At 39.8% G+C, this 23,027-nt stretch overlaps 2 protein-coding genes across 5 annotated transcripts in view; both read left to right on the forward strand.

Annotated features, from left to right (window-relative positions):
• The first annotated feature begins 817 nt into the window (after nt 1-817).
• Nucleotides 818-14,150, forward strand: LOC112563700 (E3 ubiquitin-protein ligase TRIM9-like). 4 transcript variants are annotated; one of them, XM_025237953.1, is made up of 10 exons: nt 818-1,263; nt 3,077-3,172; nt 3,671-3,772; nt 4,583-4,737; nt 5,068-5,201; nt 5,615-5,778; nt 6,633-6,768; nt 12,433-12,467; nt 12,852-13,100; nt 13,464-14,150. In XM_025237953.1, the coding sequence occupies exons 1-10, from the start codon at nt 913-915 to the stop codon at nt 13,512-13,514; spliced, it is 1,473 nt and encodes a 490-aa protein (XP_025093738.1). In that variant the 5' UTR covers nt 818-912; the 3' UTR covers nt 13,515-14,150. The 4 variants fall into 4 exon arrangements, with proteins under 4 accessions (XP_025093738.1, XP_025093739.1, XP_025093736.1 ...); XM_025237951.1 differs by having other exon boundaries at nt 819-1,263; nt 6,555-6,768; XM_025237952.1 differs by having other exon boundaries at nt 819-1,263; nt 5,618-5,778; nt 6,555-6,768.
• A 150-nt stretch (nt 14,151-14,300) lies between these two features.
• LOC112563702 (endothelin-converting enzyme 1-like) overlaps nt 14,301-23,027 on the forward strand; it is a 129,338-nt gene continuing 120,611 nt past the window's right edge. The window contains exon 1 of the mRNA XM_025237955.1: nt 14,301-18,861. Coding sequence (XP_025093740.1) covers nt 18,701-18,861 — 161 coding nt within the window. The 5' untranslated portion in view covers nt 14,301-18,700. The remainder of the gene's footprint in view (nt 18,862-23,027) is intronic.

Below are 23,027 nucleotides of genomic sequence, written 5' to 3' on the forward strand. Positions count from 1 at the left end.
CCTTTTAGCTTTCACTTGCTGTCTTATAATATTGAGATCAAATGCCCCTGTCAAAAACAGCTTTCTTTTATTTTACTTTCGATTGATGCATGCAACAAACACATGCTTTTACACGTGTATGTCTATAACATAAACATCATGGCTTCGATAGAAAGAACTCATTAAGCATAAAGGAGTGGAGGTGAGCAGATTTAACAGAGGGAAATAGCAGTTTGTACGTGCTGTTTGTTAACCGCATTGAATCAAGAGAATAGTAAAGATCGATAGTTTAGTTTTATTTTTCAATCGATTAAAACAGATCCCTTTATAGACAAGATTAGCTTCCATGGTCCAAGCGGACCGTCCGTTCTTCTGTGTTTCGTTTTGTTTTTTTGTTTTATTTAAAGCCCTTATCGTTTGCGTCTGGCGCGAAGATCAAATCAGGATGAATAGTCTCGACATCGACCATATCTAGCAGGAAAAATTGAATTTTTATAAATGAAAGAAATTTTTAAAAGTTTCTAAAACATTTAGACTATACTTTTAAACCTCTATTCTCCAAAGAAGAGAGTCGATTTAATGGTTCTGAACATAATACCAGAGATCTGTATAGACAAATATCTCTGGTTAAGGCCTGTACGTAGTTACGGACAATAACACAACGAGCACCACCTGAATGAATTATACATTATTTTCCTTTTTATCTTCTTCGTACTAACGTACATGTGAGGATCTTGCATGTCTACGCAAAATTCATAAACACTTGGATGTCAATAAGCAATGTTTGTGTCTCGCGTTACCTAGCTACAGCATAAGGGAGATCACTCTGTTCATTGTTGACAGTAACTTTCGGTTTTGATTTCGCCGGAAAGCGGAAGGGCAGGGACGGCTAGGCGTTGGTCATCCAGCTGATAGGACCCATATAAGGTCTCAATGGCCTCGAAAAAACATATAATTGAAAACTTAGCGGCAGAGGACATGCTTTGTGAGCTTTGCGACTTTGGAAATGTGGCGAGCCATCACTGTGATGACTGTCTGGTGAACCTGTGTGACCGTTGTGTGGATAACGTCCATCGCAAACTCAACAGAAATGGGGAACACAGTCTCAGCAAAGGTGTGGCCCGTTATGTGATGGAGTTCGAGCTCTGCCCAAATGATGGCGAAAAACTGACCACGTTTTGCCGGGACTGCAACGTCAGATTGTGTCATGAGTGTGATATCACTGCGAAGTTGCATTCCTTGCACAACACTGTTGGTCTCAAGAATTACGTTGTGCAGGAAAAGGTAGGAAGGTGTTGCGGTAGGATCTTGTGATACTTTGATTGAAGACAGGTGCAGGCTGAACTATTTGTTCGGATGCTTAAATAAGCTAGAGTACGGTCTGTCTTATAGCTCTTTTACACCGCACATATGTCAAATATACTTAAATCACACATGCATACATCTCAAATTATTACACCTTTATAATTTTTTTCCAAAAGAAATTATCTTTTATTACTTAAGTTTTCTTAGGACTAACATGGTTATATTATAATAATAATGTAAACTTTTAACACCCAGCACCAAGACAGATTAAACCTTCTGTGCAGACTGATAATGATAAATGAAAGATAACAGCCAGTGCACAGTGAGGTATGTATAGGGACACTGAGCAAATAAAGATGAGGTACAAGAGTATAGAATGTAAAGCAAGGGATAAAGCTATGAAAGGATGTAGATACTATAAGCAGTGTAAGAGTTGTAAGAGTTGTTACATGATGGTTGGCATGACAGACAGTATTGCCAGGTAGTTAAGAATACTAATTCAGGGATAGTAGTTTGTGAAAAAAATATGTTTTCACAGAGTGTTTGAATGTAGCCTTCAAGTCTGGATGGCAAATGTAATATGGAAGAGAGTTCCACTGCTTAGCAGAACAGAGGGAGAATGTCTGTGTAAGTTCTGAACACTTTGGTTAGATTATATTTAATAATAAGCATTTGCTGCAAAAACTATAGAGTTAATGCTTATACATATTTTAGTTAAAGAACAGAAACTTTAATTTTTTTAGAAATAAAGATTTTAAAAAAGCATACAGTACTTAAAAAAGACAAGAGGCTAGCATATGTCAAACAGGTGACATGGTAAAATAAAAGTAAATAAACAAAGAGTATTTAACTCAACAAACTTCTTATCAAACCTAAATAATAAATGCTATGACATCATGCAAAATGATAGTGGAGAGGGCAGTGAAAAAAAGAAAAAGAATCCCTGTTATTAGACAGGTGTTACACAGTTACTGCAAAGCTACTCCCCTCCCTCCACTTTCTCTCTTATATATGTATACATACAAAGGTGTGCAAGAGTATGGTATGTGTGTTTTTTAAAATGAGATAAATCAATTATTTCACATATTTGCTGTATACAGGGCATCAAAGTGACTATAAGAAAAGTAGTGATAAAAAAGTTTTTGTCTGGCATCAATAAAATATGATATTTGATTTTATAGGGCTTCCAGTACTTAAATCACTGGGTATCAAACATGTGAGACATTAAAGTTTCTTTTTTAATTTACATTCATCCTATAATTATAAATTTCATAATTTATTCTACAAGAGCACATTATTTAATCATGGAATTCTCAGAAAAATATGACATATGAATGAATAGTTGGATGACATGAAATGTTAGTTTAATGATAAAAAGATGTTTGATTTTACCTTTAGTTTCAACATACTGAAACCATATTTAATCTTTAAGCACCCCAGATACATCAGAAAACAGAATTGTACAATAAATTGTCTGGACTTAGTTATCTCAATCAAGATGGTCACCATAGAGAACAAGCAATTGACATGCATTGACACCATGTAATATAAGTAAGAATTGCCACCAAAATCTTTCATTCTTTTGTTGTCTTACTGCTTTAGTGTGAAATGAGAGATATGTTACAAAATTACTATTGTAAACTATTTTATTATTCTGAAGTTTCATGTTTTGACAAAATGCTCTAGTGTTTCATCAGCTTTTAAAAAATTAAATCATTATTTTTATTGTCCTTAAACTGAGAAAGTTGTTTTGTTTGGAAGGCAGAAAGACATATAAATGTATTTATTGCAGGAAAAACTGCTAGGGCAGCTAGATGATCTGACCAGTAAGACAGCCAGGTTGAGCTACTACACTTGTGACATCCAAAGCACAGCACTGAATATTGAGGTAATGACATTGTAAATCACAGTCTTTCATTACCGCTGGAGATTGCGGGAATATAGTGTGTGTGCATGCATGTGCCTTTGCGTGCAAGCATGCATGCAATTTCCTTCTAACAGAACTCTTTGTCACACACTAGTGACAGTACGTTTAAATGCACCGAACAGGAAGCTCTGCTACGCTCATAATCTACACATCGAAGTACAGCTGAGCTTGGCACAGGAAATGACAAGGGATGTGATTCTTCCCCTTAAGCGACAAGGAGGGATTAGTTCCCTTGTATAAGAAACAGACTGGATGCACAATAGACTCATTTGAAATCGGAAATGGAACATCAGATGGAATGAAATGGATTAGATATGAATGAGAAAGATGAAATAAATAATAAACACATATCTGTTACATTGTGTGTGTGTGAGAGAGAGAGAGAGAAGAGAGAATGTTTGCTGATTATCCGGTCTTTATTTATGAGATAAGCTTACCGTCCACTTAATCTTGTTGCAGCTTAAGTGGCTGCAGTACAAAGAGCTTATAAAGCAAGAGTTTGCATCATTGCTTGAGACCATTCTCGACCGTCAGCAAGAGCTTTTAGCCAGAATGGAGCAGGTCAGTCTTCATGGAGTGAGAATCAGACATTTGCTTGTTATATCTGGTGAAGTGCATTTTTTTTAAATCACTGGGTAAAGCTCAGTGCGAGATACTCCTACCCCATATCTTGGGAAATACCCACACTTCCTCTGTATCGTTCTCGAGATACAGCCACAAAAACGCATAGATAAAGGTGAACAACACAAATATCAGTGTTGCCCATGGCTACTCTTATTTTGTTATAGTTATAACCAGTTGAAGAACTTGTATCTGTTAATCATCCGTATCTGTCGCTAAATGTGATATCCATAGTTTGATTTCTTTGTGTGCGCGATGGTTCGCGAAACAAAATTTCGTCTGTGGACTCAGCTGTCAGAAATTGTTACCTGACTCCATCGAGGATTGGGGAAATTTAAGGCAGCGAGAATGAGAGATGGCCACCGAGAAAGGTGAGGACTAACATCTTATCCTGCTAACGACCTAAAAAGGTTAAGTACAACCTTCACACTACAGTGAAAGCAAACTGATTATCTACACATATTTTGGTAGGTATTCTCTTGCACTGAGATTTGCCTTGTCATTAAAGACTAGACGTTTTAACTGGTCTTCAAAAATAGATACTTTCAGAAAATAACGACAAATTCTCTAAGCTTCAAGAAGAATATTCTGCGAGATGAGAATTAAGGAAAATCTTGGTTAATATTTACAGTTTTCCATAAATGACCAATGGATAGTCAAAGACATGGATGTATTCAAAATCAAATTATGTGTTATTGTATTTGAGCTTCCTTGTCCTACACTTTCACTATCTGTCGCCATAACTTGCAGGAAGTTCAGAAATCTTTGCAAGACCTTAGAGACCTGGAGGCTCACTATGAGGAGATATTGTCCCAAACATGTGACTTGTCTGATGAACTGATTACTGCGGTGCAAAATTTGTCCAAAACAGAATTTCTGCAGAGTCATGGCGCCTTTAAAAACAGGTTAATATCCGACAGAAAAGCACTCTGTAGTTATAAAATTTCCCCCTTACAAGTATACTTGCCATTAAAAGTAAATAATATACAACCGGACACATACCTGTACACTAGCACACACATGCATGCAGACACACATCCTCTTTCTGATATACTCATGCACATGTACAGGTACGCGAACGCGCGCGCGCGCACACACACACACAAACGCCTTTCTTTCTTCTGGCCCATCAAAGCATAACAGCAGAGAAAACACTAAAACAGAGAAAATTCTACTTTACGAAATGTCTACGAAATGAAGAAGGCAGCATTCTGCTCGTTTCCTTACATTTTCAGCTGTGATAAGCTGGAGGGTCAAATACAGAGGCTACAGTCAGCAGCTGATGTCATCCCAGCGTTCCTAGCGGTTCCCTTCAGTCTCCACCAGGAGAAGGTCCATCTCGACTCCTGCCTTCAATTTGGAGCGTTTGGTAAGAAAAAGTGAAACTTTAAGAATAGTCTTGAGAGCTTGAGAGCTGCACTCTATATGACAGCAGCAGCAGCAGCACCACCACCACCACCATCACCACCACCAAAACCAGCAGCAGCAGCAGCAGCAGTTTCTTATCCATCTTATCCATGAGTTGCTTCAAGTGAACTTACCGATATGACCACACATTATCTATTTAGGAAACAGAAAGCTTAATGTTTACTCTTCTTAATTAACCGATCTTCACGTCTGCATGAGAGACATTATATAATTCGGCAAGGGTAAGAGGGTTAAAGATGATTATTGTCTCGGCGCTCATGTTGGCGTCTGTAAAGCAGGAAATAAGTATTCCTATTTCAAGCAAGCAATGCCTTCACTTACCAGAGAGAATGTCACCAGTGTCCATTTATTCAGCAGATTCAATGGAGGTCAAGTCGAGAAACAGCCACCAATTTATTCGGCCAACGAAGTTTACTAGTTTCCCGGCCGTTCAAGACCTCTTCATAACACCCTCCTCGCTTCCTCCTTCAACAGTCATAAAATACTACACAGAAATTTACACAGGTGGATCGAGAAAGGTGGGTGTGGAAGGCACCTAAAAGTCTTTTAAACAGATGGCTTGTTTTTGTAGCGCAACGTCATTGATTCATTTATTTTATTGGCTATAAGCACTGGAGGTATTTTTAGCCATAACATCAGGTAAGACTTACATCATACAATAGTAATCTCATATGCACAACAAATGGTGACAATATGGCAAAAGATATAGATGAATACATGATACTAAATATATATATAATACTTAGAAATTACTTTAAAATGTGTCCTCTGTTTGCTTTTAGGCATTAACCAGTGAAGTTTTTAACAATTAGCACAATTAATTACATGTTATTGACGATTTATTGCTACATACACAGTAGTTTTTGTGACTTGGATTATGTTTGAAGGAATACTTTGTCCTACGGCGGTAATTGCTGGCACCGTAGATCCAAGGAGCGCTTAAATATAGCTTTTCCGCATTTAGCTAGAATTGTGTAAAACATGTATAGAGGGCTGGTAGTTCGGCGTTTTTGTCAGTTTTGGCGGGTCCGGTGGATGTTTGTTGTTGGCAGGACCTGCTGAGGCATGGCGAGAAATGATACTCGGCAGTGATTGGCTAGTGTTAAAACTCCTAATGGCCCCGGCCATATAGGAGGATCGGAAAGTTTACCCTTCCGAGAGGTGTATAAGAGCAGAGCTGACACGAAACAGAAGAGCAGACGTCGGCCCCGCCAAAACTAACAACAACGCCGGACTACCGTCCCTCTACACATGCAGATTTAGTCACTATTGCATTGCATTTTTTGTGCACCAGGACCTGTTTCACCGTTGGTTCTCTCCTCTGTCGGAATACGAGCCAGTCCTGTCCGCATTTGAATGCTTGTCTCTGCAGGAGGACACCATGTATTTGGTGAAAGTAACCCCAGAGCTGGTATGCAACACGCACAAAGGGCATGAGAAGCTGAAAGGTCGTACGGTCACCGCCATGCTTCTCACATGTACAGACAGAAATTTGTACAAAAAAGAAGGTAGCCTGTTTATGACAGTTATTTACAGCTTAGTGTACAGAAACTCGTTAACGTGGCATGCATACAAACGATAGTTGTCCTCCATTTCTTAGGTTCCACCCACTCAGTCTGCAATAAACCATAACTGTTATGGCTCAGTACACAGAGAAACAAAGTTGCCCATAAATCTAATTTACTTATAAGCAAGTGTAACAAATATAACACCTCTCACGTAAATATATTTAGGACTTCATTGACTCAGTTGTTCAATCTGACTGAATATATACGTAACTTTTCTATAAGGCAGATGCTTATGTAGATTTGTTTACAAGGTTTATACTTGAATGTTACTGGAGTATTGGTCTGTCAATATCGTGAGTTACACTCTGCAAAGCAGCGGCGTGCGGGATGGGTTTCTAATAACATAGCCATCAGTTTCAACAAGTGAGAAGCAGATGTCTTTATAGATTGGCTGTCACTGGTTACTGAATTGAAATTACTTTCTTCCAGCTGAATGCGAGTAGATGCTGGTGCTGTCTGGTACCTTTTCCTCGTTCGTCAGGGTTAAGGGAAGGGAGGTAGCTTCAACGAGAATGGAAATAGGTTTTAGATGGTGCTGCTGAATATATATAAATATAATTGTACAAAATCACTCTTAATAGCAGCCTGGTTGATAACTTGATCTAAAAGTTTTGCTTTAAAATACACTGCAAACAAAAAATAAAGTTAAATCTGCTAAAAGAGGGCACTTCAGTCGGTGGCGTGGAACAGCAACGCTATTCTAAGCGACAGAGAAAAGTGTTGATAGAGGAAGAAAAAAAACACCAAAACAACAAATTATACAAATTGTCGCAAACCTGGGGCGGGGTCCGTTGATTTGGTAGGTGGTATGATATCTGACAGGCGGCCCGGTGGCGCAACAGTTAGCGATGTTAGCGCCTGTCACCAATACAGTGAAGGTTGGCTGCCCTGAGTTCATTTCTCGTCTCGGGCATGCTGTTCTTTCTCTGCACGTGACATCTGTTTACAGAGCTGGCTGCCCTCCCCCAAGGACGGTCCCAAGCCCGGCTGAAAAAGGAGGAGGGTTGGGCGTGGTGCCAGCACCCCCACCCCGTAAAAACAAATCCTTGCTACCAAAACATCGACAACAGTTAAGACTGTCGTCGATGGCCTATGCCCCAGGAGGGGCGAAGGGCCTAAAGAAAAAAAAAAAAATGATATCTGACGCTCGGTCTAACGCATCGTCGATACCCCACCAAATCATGTCGACATTTCACTGCATGCGCTTATACTAAATTGCTAATTTACGCTGTATACTAAGATTTACGAGCCCCCAGCATGCGTCACCCCAATGAAAAGACAACTCGAGGCAATTTAGTATGTTAAAAAGGTTATTATAATTTACCAGAAGTTCATACAAACCAGAAAATGTTACGGTTACAAAGTATGAACAATTGATCGTTGTCTAGACCAGTGGTTCTCAAAGTTTTTCGGACCGCGGACCACTTTACTTAAGTAAAAACTATGGCGGACCACCAAGGCCTAAAAATCACTCTGTACTATGAATTTCAAATTTTAAATTGCCGCATTTATTTTATTTTAATTTAAAACTTAATGTCCTTTTGTAAAAGTAGTATAGTAATAAGTTGATATAAAACTACCTACCTCGTTATTTGTAATTAAAACGTTAATGCGAGGAATGCATCACTTTAAACATCACTTTGCTGACATATGACGATTGTCAGCCGCGGACCACCTGACTTATGCCCACTAGTGGTCCGCGGACCACACTTTGAGAACCACTGGTCTACACCGTCCCGTTTACCTAATTGTTTCCCCTACGTCTAATGTGTCCAGATAACTAGAGAGCTAGATCTAACCTTAACTGGCATATACACAATACTGCTCATACACTCTCCCCGTGCACTCCTCATTCATACGCCACTTAGCTGTGTTCAAGACTTTGCTGTGTGGAGTTTTAGTCCCTGCAGGACACCCACGCACAACTGTCACTTGTACATGTACTGTCCAATGGCTAATGTAGAATGGAGAAGTCTCTCGTCGCGCCGCTGAAGAAATATTGTTATAAGACTTCGGTCTCCTGTTGACCGGTTCGCGACGAGAGAAGTACAAAGAAGATGCACCTCGAACGGTCGCCAGTAGCCCTGACGATCTTCGACTGGAAGGCAGTGCCCATCCCGGTGCCCAGAGCGTCTGATCAGTTACGTTGTCATCAGGTCGGACGAAGTTGCTCTTCCGTACGCACAGGTACGACTGTGTGGCTTAATTCATCTCCTAGGGTGATGTCCTTTTCTCTCAGTGGTTCTTTCGCCCGAAGCTTGATGGAAGGACAAGTGCAAACGAAGACTTGAGATGTGAAAATCACTGATGTCTTCTCCCCAGAGGTTTTAGCGCAAAGCCCAGCTTGTCGTCCAGATCTTTCTTTTTCAGTCCAAAACGCTCAGACTGCCTCTCTAGATCTTTCTGTCCCAACTCCGTTCCGTTCCAGTCATGCCACCTGACACACCACAACCAATCACGCCTCACAGCCACCACGAGCCTAGGCTCCCACCTGCACCCGCGTAAATGACGTCATTTCTAGAGTAAAACAGATGTGCAAACCCACACTACAGCCCTACCCCCACTCTTTCATGACAAAAATTATTCAATAAGTTTGATTATCGTAATTTGCCACATTTTGGGCAGCCAGGGTGCCGTGAACCGCATGCTACAGCTCACGCAACCCTGAAAACTTTGAAAACCAGAGCATGAACACTTGGCAGTTCTTAACAGTGCGTTTTACCTACTGTTTCAATATTTAGCTCTTAAACTTGGTTCCAGTTGAACTTAGAAAAGTGACAAAACGCATTTGTGTCATTAATTTTCCTCCTAACTTTGTTTCTTTCGACAGACACGCTAACTACCCCCGGATAGTCTTGCATTCTGCAGGATGCTGCAGTTCAAAGGTCAACGTTTTGTCGAAGCGCTAACCAATGTTTTCGACATGCAACCATTCCGTAATTTCAAGCAACTATCTCTCCGACAAGAAAACTGCTCTGAATGAAAGCTATTCTGCAGGCCGTATCCGAGCCAAACAATCACCTCCACTGAGATGGAACGAGCCCATCGCTGCTGGATTGCATAGACTCTTAGATCGGCGCTCGCTTGACCGCTGTCATGTCCTCCGTGACCTCCGTTTTCCAATGCGAAATCTCTCCTGCCCAAGTCCCCAGCTACCCATCGATTCCATTTTTTCCGGAGATTTTATCCTTCATCCCCCACCACTGCCGAAATAAGACTCTTCATAGGCCTCTGTCACCATAACACTTTGATCACCTTCTGATGGAATCCGGCTCTTGTCGATTTGAACAAAAATATCAGTGCCGTTACACACCCACACCGATAACTTGAAGAAGATGCAAGTCTTTAAAAGCATACCAAAGTACAATTACTTTATTGACTAGATTGAATTTAGAAATGTCAGGGAACAAAACCCTCTTCCGTTTTCAAGATGCAAGCTTAAAAACGTCCTCATGCATATGAAGGGCTCAGAAGCGTAACTTCACAAATGTAAGAGAAAAACATACGTTGTCAAGGCTACAGTAATCGATAAATTGCGATTGTATATTAATTAAGCGCACCCAGAGACATTAATGAGATTATTGTGCTGACTGTTTTGTTCGCGGTGGTTGCATCCTGAGGGGACTATTTTGGGAAGCCGTATCTAGAACTGGGCTAAAGAATTGCTTAAAAAACTTTATGCTCTATTGCAGACTTTTAAGTTAGAGAAAAAAAAAAATCACATGTAATGCTTTCCTTTTAAAACTTCCTGTTTTTAAGGTAATTAATAAGCATTTACAAGTCTGAGCTAGAATATACTCATTGTTGCAATAAAGTGGATCTTATCATGGAATATCTTGCAGTCTTTAGTTGCTATAGGCCAGCTTCTTTTATCTATATTTATAAATGTGGTTTTTGTTTTAAAAATGAGATTACAGGGGGTGATTTGAAAATATTGATAAATCGAGTTATTTTGTTGCTACTTATTTGTCAAATAGAAAAAATTGTTTTCCACGGCAACTAGGTTTTGGTATCCCCGTCTTGCACTATTGCGCTGATTTTCAGTCTCCTAGTTAGCTAGAAAATAGAATATAAAATATTACCGAACAAAGCTTGCACAGTCCTGTTTATCCATAAGTCGCGGTACCTAGTCCAGAGAAGCAAAACAAACTATTGTGTCTTGAGGAAAGCCATACATTGAAAAAAACTTGTAGCCCTATCAACGAGTAATTAACAGGGATTGAAATAATGAGAGTTGTCGAGGCTACAGCGAGTGCAGAATACGGCTGCGAGGATAGTTGCAGGAAAGAAAACAACTGACCATATTACTCCTGTACTTCGCGACCTACATTGGCTTCCTGTGGAGAAGCGAATTGAGCACAAATTGTTAACCTTAACCTATGGCTGTCTTCACAACCTTGCACCTGTCTATCTACAAGAACTCATTCGCTGTTACCAACCCCAGCGGAACCTTCGTTCAGCAGCACACTTCAGACTTGAACGACCGAGTGTTCAGTCAGGGAATGCTAATAAGAAGACTGCGGGTTTCAGATCCTTCTCCAATGTAGCCCCGCTTTTGTGGAACTCGCTTCCCCTCTCGACCAAGGAGTCTGATAGTATTGGATCTTTCAAGAAAAATCTGAAGACTCACTTGTTTAAACTTTTTTGAAGTTTTCATTTGACCTGCAGTTTGGTGGCTGCTGGGATCACCGCGCATTGAGCGCATCTTTGTGATGTGGATACTAGCGCGCTACAAAACTACATCATCATCATCATCAAATGATCCTCATTCGATAGTTCTAGTACATACATGTAATAGTTTTTCGCGGCCGATGGTGCACTTTGATTTATATTGCACAAACCCTCTTGTACTGTGGTTTATGGCGCACGAATGGGGAAGTGCTTTGGTTTGCAGCAAAGTTTGACAATTTTGAGGAGATAGTCCTCTAACAGTGTTAATAAAAAATGTATGCACATGTCCTCAGCAAAGCGATGTGAAGGTTGTAGTCCTTCAGCTGCTAGACACAGGTATTGTTTATGAGTGTTTTGTATTCGGTCTGGTATTAGTTGGGGTTTATTTTTGAGACATGGTGGATATGTATGATACAGGAACTGGTTTGGTTTTTGTCCATCGTCGAGGCGTCTGTTTTGCGCGCGCACAAACACGCACACACGTCACCTGTAGATCAGAGGCATGTCTGCAGACAGAGAAGTAAATGAAAGCAGAATCCGTTAAACCATTAAAGCGGGTAACAGTTACAATCCGTTCAGTTCGCGGATAACAATCTGTACACCGGATCACTATACTGAAAATGATCATGACCTTCGATCGCCGCTCGTCTGAGTTCTACATGAGCAGGAAGTTCTTTCCCAACACCCTCTCTGTCTCTCACTCACTCTTTGTGTAGGTATGTTATAGAACTGTGCGTTTCTATATATGCGAATATGGGTGCACGGTTGCTAGTGATTCCATCTATATATCATTTCTGTATAGCATTCTGAATAAATCATCAGAAATTAAAGCGCTGCATAAATCTTCATTATTATTATTATTCACTCTCAACCTCAGCAATGTTTTTTTTTTCCGATCTTAATGATTGTGTTTGTGTGTGTGTGTGTGTGCAGAAAAATTTGTCTTAGGGGAAAGATTCACCTTAACTGTAAGTAGACAATTTCATTCAATATCTTTTAAGATTCTTTAGTCTTTGGTGCTTCACAGCAAACATTAAAATTATTTTTTAATGTTTTATATATATATATGTGTGTCTTTTGAGGGTGAGGATACGTAGTTTAAATTTTGTTGCCGTGCTTTTATTTCACTTACTGCTTCCTATTAGATGCATTTATTTGGTAAATGTTGATTCTACATTCTAATTTTCTATAATCGTTTTAGTATTTTTGTAATTTAAATTTCTGTCATTACCAATCCTTTACAACGGACGTTTGTCTTGTCTCTGCTGACTTGGCGTAATCAGGATCAGAAAAGACAGTAGTCACGGCGGTAATACCTATAACCATGGCACTCTGTTATTTCTTACTTTAAGGCGCTTAAAAGAAGTAAAAGAGATGCCGGCAAGAGAGCGACCCAGCAAACAAAAAATGAAATTTCTAAACATGTAGACACATCGACGTCTCTACCACGGGCTACTGAAGGTCAAATAGAGTCAGTCCTACCTGTGAAGGACAGGCATAAAATTTATACACTACCGCTAATAGCAGAGACCGGAACAACATTTCACAGTATGGAGGGCATTTTACAGACGTGCAAAAGATTTGAAAAAGACAGTTTTGAGGTATTACAATGCTATTTGATATTTGTACGCTTAAAGTAGTCGTTTGATGAGTGTGTGTGTTGTGTGTGTGTGTGTGAGAGAGAGAAATTTCGTTGGTTTATAGCTCTCCAAATCAAATATTACTTTATGCAATATTTTATTCAGACTAATTCCAGCCATTTTGCTGTTTTGTCAGCATTATAGTTTACATGTTTATTTTTAAAAGTGTGCTAGTGAGGTTGTGTGTGTGTAAGTTCTAGTTACCTTTAGTTTTTGTCAGGGCATGTTGCCAGTCTCATTGTTTTGGCATTTCCTAGGTAATCTCTTTTATATAATTTGTCTGTGGAAGCTTTTTAAATATTATTTGTATTGTTTTTGTTACAGGAGGGGCGTGTGATTGAAGACAAAAATCTAAAGTTTTATGAACATTTATGAGCCGCTCTGTTCCCAGTCACATGTTATATAACTCCTCATGAGGATCTGTAACAAAGCACAATCTGCCAAACACGTTTATGCACATGTGTGTGTGTGTTTATCCTTCGTGCTGTTAATAGTAATTGCCTTCTAGTTTTCAGATTTTTAAGTTTTATCTCTTCCTAATGTCTTTATATGAGAAAACCTTTCTATAATGCAATATGTTATGATTACTTGTTTTTATTAATAAGTACAATATAAATATATGACATTTATCACATTGATTATTACACGTCCATTTTCATTCTCAAGACACATTCATTCAGTATAGAAGGGGGGAAAAGAGCAGAGAGGAAAGATGTGGAGAAGGAGTGAAAGGTAGAACTAGTGAGAATTTTCCAGCTTCCACTAATTGTGCTTATATTAATAATTTTTGATATGGTTTCCACATAACTTGAAATAGGTCTAATTTATGACCTTAAATACTGTCTTTCTATATTATATCTGTATTTTACAATCTTTAAAAAGGCATGTATAGAGGGTATATCGTTTTTCCATTTGCATACATAAATGTAATATTTTGCTAACAAGATAATTAGGTCTAACACTTTGTCCGTACAAATGTTGTCCTGTACTCCAAATAAAATAAGTTTTTCAGAAAAATTAAAATTTCTTAGTGTTGCACATTTACTAATCATGACTGAATTTCTCACGAGAAAACACTAACAAGTTGACATTGCCATAACAGATGACTTATTGTCTCTTCATCATTAAGACATATAGCACACTGGGGGAATTAGCAATCTTTCTTGTAAAGAGAAACCTGTTAGTTGGAAAAGTTCTATGGGGAATTCTTAACTGAATCCATTTTAGTTGGTTATCAGATGTTGTCTTATGGCATTTGTTAAATACAAGTTTCCATGTAGGTAGAGTCCCAATTTACAATTCCACTAGGCGAGGAGTCAGAATTTCCAAGCATTAATTGTACCGATTTATTCCCCTTACAAATTATCTCCCATACCTTTTCTTTTCTTTCATCAGTTCCTTTAATGTTTTTTAATATGTAATTTATTTTGAAATTGTTTAATTGCATTTAGAACTCCTGTGAACTGTAGAAAGTTAGTGGTCAAGTTAGGGAATTTTAGCTGAAACTCCTAGTATGTGAAATAGTCACCATTTTCTTTAAGTAAATGTCTAACTTTATAGATATCTTCTCTAAGCCAATCACTAAAGTAAATTGTGTGGTTCCCTATAACAATGTTTATGTTGTAGAAGAGACGTTCTACATTAAATTCATCAATAGTTGTGGGTGTACAGTTTACATCTAATCTTTTAAAATGTTTCAAAACATCATGCCAAAAAGGGTTGTGTATTCTATTAATTAATGAATTCACAAATTCACTACCTAGAGAATGTAGTTTATCAAGTTCAGGGTACAAGTATAGTGTGGGTTCCTTTAGTACTGCCTTGTTGTAGAAAAGTCTCTTTAGCCAACTGATTTTCATTGCAGGTAGGAAGTAATAAATATTAACCATTTCCAAACCACCTTTTATGTAAGGTTGACATATCCCTTTCTTACTGATTTTAGCCTGCTTTCCAGTCCATAGAAAATTAAAAAATGTCTGTTCAATTTCTTTCAAAAATGTGCCCTCAGGGTCAGGTAGGTTATGGAATAGGTAAGTTAATTTTGACATGGCTAAGGTTTTTAAAACTGTTCTTTTCCCAAATGGGGTAAGCTGATGCTTGCTCCATCAGCAAAGTAATTTTTTTAATTTCAATTAGTTTATCATCATAGTTTAAGCTTACAATACGGTCCACATCCACCGAGAAAATTTAAAAATTCCTGGATCCCAACAGAAATTCATATCACGCACAAATCTTATACCGCAGTTTCTTTTTTTTTTTACTGCCTATCCATATAGCTTGGTTTTCCTCATAATTTATTTTAAGAGCTGACATCTTTGCAAAGACAGTGAGAATTTTAACACTTTCTGTAAACGATACAGTAGGGAATGACTAAAATCCACCAAGAAAAGCACAACATTGCTGACACTGGACTTAGAATAAGGAAAAGTAATTCTACCAGATATCAGTTTCTTTAGATTCCCTCAACGGTCTTTACTCTCAACGTAAAAACTTTCATTAATATTGACTCCTTTACGCCACATTAAGAAGTCATATCTGTCCCATAATACTCACATAAAGCCATCTGTAATCAAAGAGTCAGATGAGAGTTAATTTAAGGCCCTTTCAGACATTTATCAGTGTCAATAACCAGTTTGCTGTTAAATGCATTAAAATTAGAAAAGTATATAGTTGCCTTTCTGAATTAATGATAATCTAACCTAGATAGTCCCAGTACTAATCAGTTTATGGACCTGCAATAACATCAGATGATAAGATCGTTTACTGAATAGCTGGGTGCAACTTATTTCACAAGATTGCATAAAGCTTAATGAAAGGTATTATTTCCCAATAACTGGGTAAATATTCTCCCTTCTCGAAATACACGTCTAGAAACATCACCATGCACAGAAGGAGGTTCACAATCGTGATGTGACGTGACGTTCGTACACAGACACGCCTAATTACATAATGCACCAGCTCAAGTGGTTGGGGCCTTTACAGCTAAGCCTTTCTGAATACAATCGTGACGTACGTCTGTGGTGTTCAGCTGCTTCTTTTAGTCTGATTTCAGCTATACCCAGTCATTGGGAAAATATATTCCGCTAATCTTTTAAGCGAAAATTATTTTTTGATCTCCAATGTTTGGCGATGAGAGAGAGAGATAGTTAATAAACTCATACTTTTTTGGATGCTTTCAGGGGGTGCTGGTTAATAATAAAAATGCCTATAAATCGTTTTTTCCTGACAGCATGTAAATGATAAGGCAGCTGCAAGCTTTTTGCAATCAAGTCTGTCAGACATGCACGATAAGCTGAATTGGCTGCTGAAATTCATGTTATCATCACTCGTATCCAATAAAATCTAAAGTAAAAAAAAAAAAGGTACTAGATTAACACAAAATTGATGCGCAAGCTTTGCATTAACATGGTTGGGACGTGAGTCGCTCATTCAAATACATACTATTTTCCTCTCGCTGGGACATGATTTGTTCAAAAATTCGAAGCCTGGTAGATTTTCGTTCAGTATTACCTGGTACTTTTTACAACGCCGGCAAATGGCTGTAGTTTCCACAACTTTTGCAGTACTTTTTTTCTTTCGAGCTTGTGGGTTTTTTTTTTTCTTTTTGCTTCAGTAAAGACAAAAAAGAGTGCGCTAATGACTACACTCGTCTTTTCGGTTCGAAAAGGTCAGTTGATTGCCTATTAGTACTCCCCTTTGATCTCCACCAGTAAACTGTGCCTAAGAGACAAATTGCTGAAGCACAAATTTATCAGGTGAAACAAGATGAATTTGGCTGTTCCTTTCGGAACGGAAATGCTGAAACGTTCGCATTAACATAACAATTATTTTAGATGAGGCAAGAGGGGTGGGTAAGGGAATTGATGTTTGACACCAAGTCTGCAACTAAGCCTTTATCGCAAGAAAGCAGCCAGCCACGTAAACAGGTGCTCCATGCAGAGAAAGAATAGGATGCCCAAGACAACATTTAAATCTATGACAGTCAATCTTTACTGTAATTTTAAAACGCGATGGCGTTCTACTGTTCCTCTTTTCCCTTCTTTATATATAAATAACAGTTGCCAATTTCTCGTAGTTTTTACATATATATAATTTTTATCATTATTGTCTCTCGTCTTCTACTTCGCGGTTGGGGATTGGGGTAAAGGGGACGGGTATTTGTAGCATTACAAGACTTGAAGAGAGTAGAGATTAGGACTATGACTGACAGGAAGGAAGATTAACCTGTCACCAGCCCTCACATACCGCAAGGAGGCCTGAAGTCGGTGAAGCAGGAAAAGGGATGGTGGAGGTGTTGGGGCAATCAATCGTCCAAACAGTTTAGGCATGTCAAAGGTCGAGCCACACAGCAAATTATTTCATATTGATTGTGATTAGGTCAGTGCGACGGACGGGGAAAGTAGAGGGGTGGAGGAGGATGAAGCCAGAATTAGGTGGCATCACTGGTGTTAGAGGGTGGTGGAGAGGAGAAAGGCGTGGATGGAGGGAGCCACTTCTAGAGACGGGAACCTTCATTGGACGTTTGCCGCCATGTTTGGTCTGCGCTAACCGAGAGGAGGGGGGAGTTGAGACGTGCCAACCGAATGTGCGCTGATATCTTCCCACCCCTCTCTTTTCCTCTCCTTCCTTCTTTGTCGCCAGTTCACCAGTCGCTTTCTTGCTTATGGCTCCTGTCTGTTTCTCCCCCACCCTACTCCTGCTTTTGTTCTCTTGCAGACGCCCCCCCCTTTCCTCTCCCTCCCTTCGCAAGTCTTTCGCTGTCTGTGAACTCTACCTTGGCAATTCCACGCTCGCCGTCGCAGCGATTTTCCCTGGGTCGCGCGGTAGGGACAGCCTCGTCTATGAAAAGGATGAGAAGTGCGCGGTCACAAGGTGTAGACGACAGCTTTCACGTGCGCATCCTCATGCGACCGCACGACCGTCCATCCGTCCATCCTTCGTGAACCTGCATCCCTTTCTTTTCTGCCCCTCTGTGCATGCTCCTAGGCGGTTCGTCGAATTTGGTCCTCATTTTTTTCTTGCGGGGGTCTTCGCGACTACAGCGTGACTACTAAGGAGAAGGACTCTTGGAGATTGCCTCGGCTCGGCCCAGGCGGTTGTAATGGCTTTACGCGCGCATCGTTAGGTGTCTTTCTGAACCAGGTTTGCGGCATTGGAATCCAATTACCTGCAGCACAATGCGCACTGTTCCGTTTCCAATTTCCAGCCCAAAGCGATTCTTTGCCGGAAATTTCAGACAATTAAATTAGTGTCTCAAGGAAGGCAGAAGGTCCAGCAAAGAACCCGAATTCGGTACCTGGCTACTGGGAATAGTACAGCGCCCCGTGATTGATGTTGTTGTGGATCAATCCACGTACATTACACTCGGGGTGAAAGGATACTCAACACTTGATCCAATAGGAAGATTGTTTTCGTCTAGAATCTGTAGCGGATACTAGCGAAAAACCTACAATCATCCACAAAAAGACGCCTTTGACATCGTGAAGTCCTCGTGTGTTACTCCAGGTCGGGTGAGGCAGTTGTTCGCAGGACCCTCGGTGGGCAGGTCACAGCTTTGCGTCATGGACGTCTCGGAAGGAAGCTGTCACAGCGGTGACGAGCTGTCGTCTACCCGAGACGAGTCTTGTTACACACTCTCGCATTCCACTACCTCGTCTCTAGCTGCCAAGGACATCATTATCATTTCTCTCTCAGAACTCAAGGATAGCTACTGCACCTCCAGGTGAGCTCTGTGTTCGGCTACTAATCACGAGAGGCTTTTATGTAAAAACGAACTTTATTGTCATTCTACAAAATTGTTTTTTTTTAAAGTTCTGAACAGTATTAAAACTGATGTTTCCTAATCACAACCATCTGTCATTCTAACTTGACATGTTAAAATGAAGACTAGTTACTATTCATTTATTGATTCGTTTGTTCGCTTCATTCTCTTTCCTTAATTATTCCCCTTGATTGCTTCTTTTATAATCTCGTCTGTATAATACTTTCGTATATTCTTTTATTTGTTCATTTGCTCGTTTATTCTTTTTATTCGTTTTTTTATTGGTGTCTTACATTGTACCTTTGTAAAAGACTTGACACATAGACGCAACTATGACGCAATACATTGATTAATAGATCGATGGAATAATATTGCGCAAAGTGTATTACTTGCTTCTTGTGCAATGAAATTTCCTCGTCCAGAAACGGAAGAACTACAGTCCATCAAATGCCGATTTAATTTCAGATCCACAGACCGAGAAATTTGATAAACTAAAACTACAACAATAGTCTTGATCAGGCTTATTAAGTCCATTTTTTGTAGTTTGTCAAAATTTCATTTGATTCCAGGAATAGAAGAAAATGCGTTCGTTTTTTGTGTGTGTTAAAAAATCGCACGTGAACAACACAATGAGCTGCTTCCCCTTGAATGAATGCAACGTTTATACTTCTTGTTATATTTTTACTTTTTAATTTCATTGTAAGTGGTCTGCATTCATAGTGAGGTAACACATTCGGATTCATGTGCTGGTATGATGCATACGTTCTTTCTTCTTTCTCTGTCTTTTTGTATTTATCCATCTGTTTACGTGTGTGTGTGTGTTTGTGGAGGTGGTGGTGTATTGCGTGGAGCAAAGAAATTTCTACTCGAATTTTTATTGAGTAGATCTGAGCCCATTTCAAAAAGAGACTAAACAGTTATCATCATAATAAACATTTAAATCATTTTCCTCAAAGACTGAAACCTTATGGAGGAGCGCCAAAGCTAAAACGTTAACTCGCTGTAGTACAATCCTATAAAATGCACATCATCATCATCATCATCATCATCATCATCATTATCATCATCATCATCATCATCATCATGAGAAATCTGCTACGTGACGTAACCATCATCATGGTCTTTCTGCGAACAACTAGAGGAAACGATTTCTCTGAAAGGTGCCACGGGCAAAACTAGCAACTGTCATCATTTTCAGACATCGGCGTTGAGATCGGTATAAACGGAGATCGCATGGAGGTGCTAGACACAGCACTCAAGACATAAACCCAAAAGCTACTGCCGACCTGATTGATCACTATCTTAAAATAGAGGCGACTAGAGAGTGAGAAAGAGAGAAGAGAAGAGTGCAGGGAGGAAGGCAGAGTGAGAAAGCTGCAGAGAGAGAGAGAAGGAGACGAATTGTCCCTACATCCCTTATTCTTCAATTTGAAGTCGTGTTTCCATTAGGCTGCGAAAGGAGAGTCCCGACTACTGTCTCCAGACATGGTAATAGATATGACTGCTATCGCCCAAGGCCCACCGGAAGCCAGCGCGCTCTTTCAAGATGAGACCAATGGAAGCTACGCATTCATCTCCTTGGCATGTCTTAGATGTTACACTTCCACACTTCAGGCAGCAGCCACCTGCATCAACGCCTCAGTTTAAAGTTAAAAAGAGGAAAAAAGACAGAGAATTTAAAATAAACTAGGAAGTTCCTAGCCAGACACAGCAAATCAGAAAAAAGTATAGAATCAACATTGCGCCGCGGATCTTTCATTCGTGGGACTTTGATTCTATTATTTACCTTTGTATTTTTTATTGCCTCACCACTGATGGGTGTAATAATTCAGTAAATGTAAGTTAATTGTAAAGCTGAAATAAAAATTTCCTTACACCTGCAATGTTAAGTAATTTGCTACCGTGCAGAAATAGAAAGTTCATTGCTCTAGAGCCTTGCATTCCTGTAGCTACATCACACAATTATCATGATTATTTTTTCATTTAAAGATGAAATAAAAAGTAAAAACAAAATTAGTGGGAGTCACAGCTGCTATCACATTCATTCATTTATTTGTAGAGGTGCGGCTTAACGTCCAAAACTCGGTTACACGTTCATTTATTCATTGTTCTCTCCTTTCATTTGTTTTCTTTTCTTTTTTCCGTTTTCCTTAGTTACGATCACAGATTGGTTACGTGTTAAAAGCTTTTATGTGTCTCCAACCGATAAACAGAGGAAGTTTTATGAATACAAATAAAATATCCGATATAAAAGCAGCTTTTTGGCTGCCGAACCCTCTCTTATGGATTGATCACTAGTCCTTATCGGTCCGACGACAGCTGATTCATTTAGGAGATCGTCAGATCCACGTCATTATTGTTGGTATTAATGCTTCTGTTTTTTCATTTCCTGTTTTATTTGTAGCCTCTTTATTACAGAAATGATTGCGTAAGGTCACGTGGGTGAATAGACGTACCAATTATAGTGCATCTCTGTTGGAGATGGGAAGAAGTGAGGGACATGTGTCGATTGATGATGTTTAAATGATAAAGCAATAAACTTTTATTTTTTGGTTGGCCATTTAACGGTCACTCCGGTGCGGTTTCACCCTACCGGCAATAATCTTTATATTAGACCGTCCATGTTGGCTTCATGAACAGGGCAGGGTTCTGGTGAATAACTAGAGGGACAAACTATAGAGGTTTATCTCACGGGCGATTTTGAAACATCTATGGTTGATAAATGGTTAAAAAAGAAAGGTCGCACGCGCACACACACACACACACAGACACCATAAAAAGTCTTGTACTTCTGAAGATATGACTGAAACATTTTTACATGACTTTCTTTTAAAGCAAATGTTCAACATGCTTGCGAAGTACATTTCAAGTGCAAAGTTTCTGACCTCGTTGTATCCTGGGCACGTCAACATGGCCAAGACGGCTTCTCAACTTCTTTTCAAAAGTCATGAACTTCTAGAGCATTTGTGAACACTCAAAGGTCACTCCTGTATAGGCATTCGTTTGGTGCCCTCAAGGAGCCGAAATCATCGAACAGACATCGGTCCGCAAATATCGTTTAGCTGAACGTGCTGGAAACGAGGTGAGATTGGCAGCCAAGAGCACGTTGAAAAGCAGCTCTTGTGAGCGACGCCTTCAGGCAAGACCTTGTCCACCCATCGGTCATTTTAGGGTAAGTGGCCAGACAGGCCGCGTGCAGGGTCACCGCTCGATTCACTTGCCAGAAGCTGTTGCCGCCCGCGCGGACCTTGCCTGCCTGCTACCATTAGCCTAAGAGGCCATCGGATTCTGTTCGCTGACGAAACGAGGTGCTGATGCACTCATTCGCTTTTCAGTGTGACAAGCGGCAGGGGCCGGCTGCAAGCGTCCTGAGGGCCGACAAGCTCGATGCTGAAGGGTCCAGACAATTGAGAGGACACGTGGCTCACTCCTTCCTTGGACAACATCTCCTACCCCCTTCCTTTCAGTGGTATTCTTTGAATTGCGGATTCCTCAGAAGTCATTGGTGCTCTCTTCTTGCTCCACCACTGACCTCCTCCCTGGACAGCTCATTGACGTGATTTAGTGTTCTGTGGCTGCTTTTTTGTCTGCCCTGGATCTTTTCTGACATTTTTACGAACTTTTTGTCAGTTTAGAGAGTAATACTCCTCGATCCATCCAGGGAACACCCACTCATCCTTACTTTTCCGAACAGACAGACACACACGCAAACTCTTACTATTACTTTAACACACACACACTCACATGCGCACGCACGCAAGCACAGACATGCACAAGCGTATGCGCATACAAAAATAGACATGCATATATGCGCATGTGGACGCACTTATTAGACACGCGGGAACTATAGTAATCACAAGAAGTTTGGACGTGTATGCTTGCCTACATATACGCTTAGATGTATTTATATTGTTTGCATCGTTATTTGGGCTGAGCACTATCTAGTTCACCAATGCAGACAGAGTTCTCTACGAAGGCTGGAAGTCTTTCGTTCAAATCTCTTATAGGATTACCTTAATGTCGTTCAGTAATCTCTCGCTGTCCCTTTCTTTGTCTGTCCAGGCTCCTCTTTTCCATTTCTCCTCGTCAGCTCCTTTAACCCCTTGAACATTTTTATTTGCGACCGA

The sequence above is a fragment of the Pomacea canaliculata genome, linkage group LG5 (genome assembly GCF_003073045.1).
Source record: "Pomacea canaliculata isolate SZHN2017 linkage group LG5, ASM307304v1, whole genome shotgun sequence".
NCBI classification, from domain to species: Eukaryota; Metazoa; Mollusca; class Gastropoda; order Architaenioglossa; family Ampullariidae; genus Pomacea; species Pomacea canaliculata.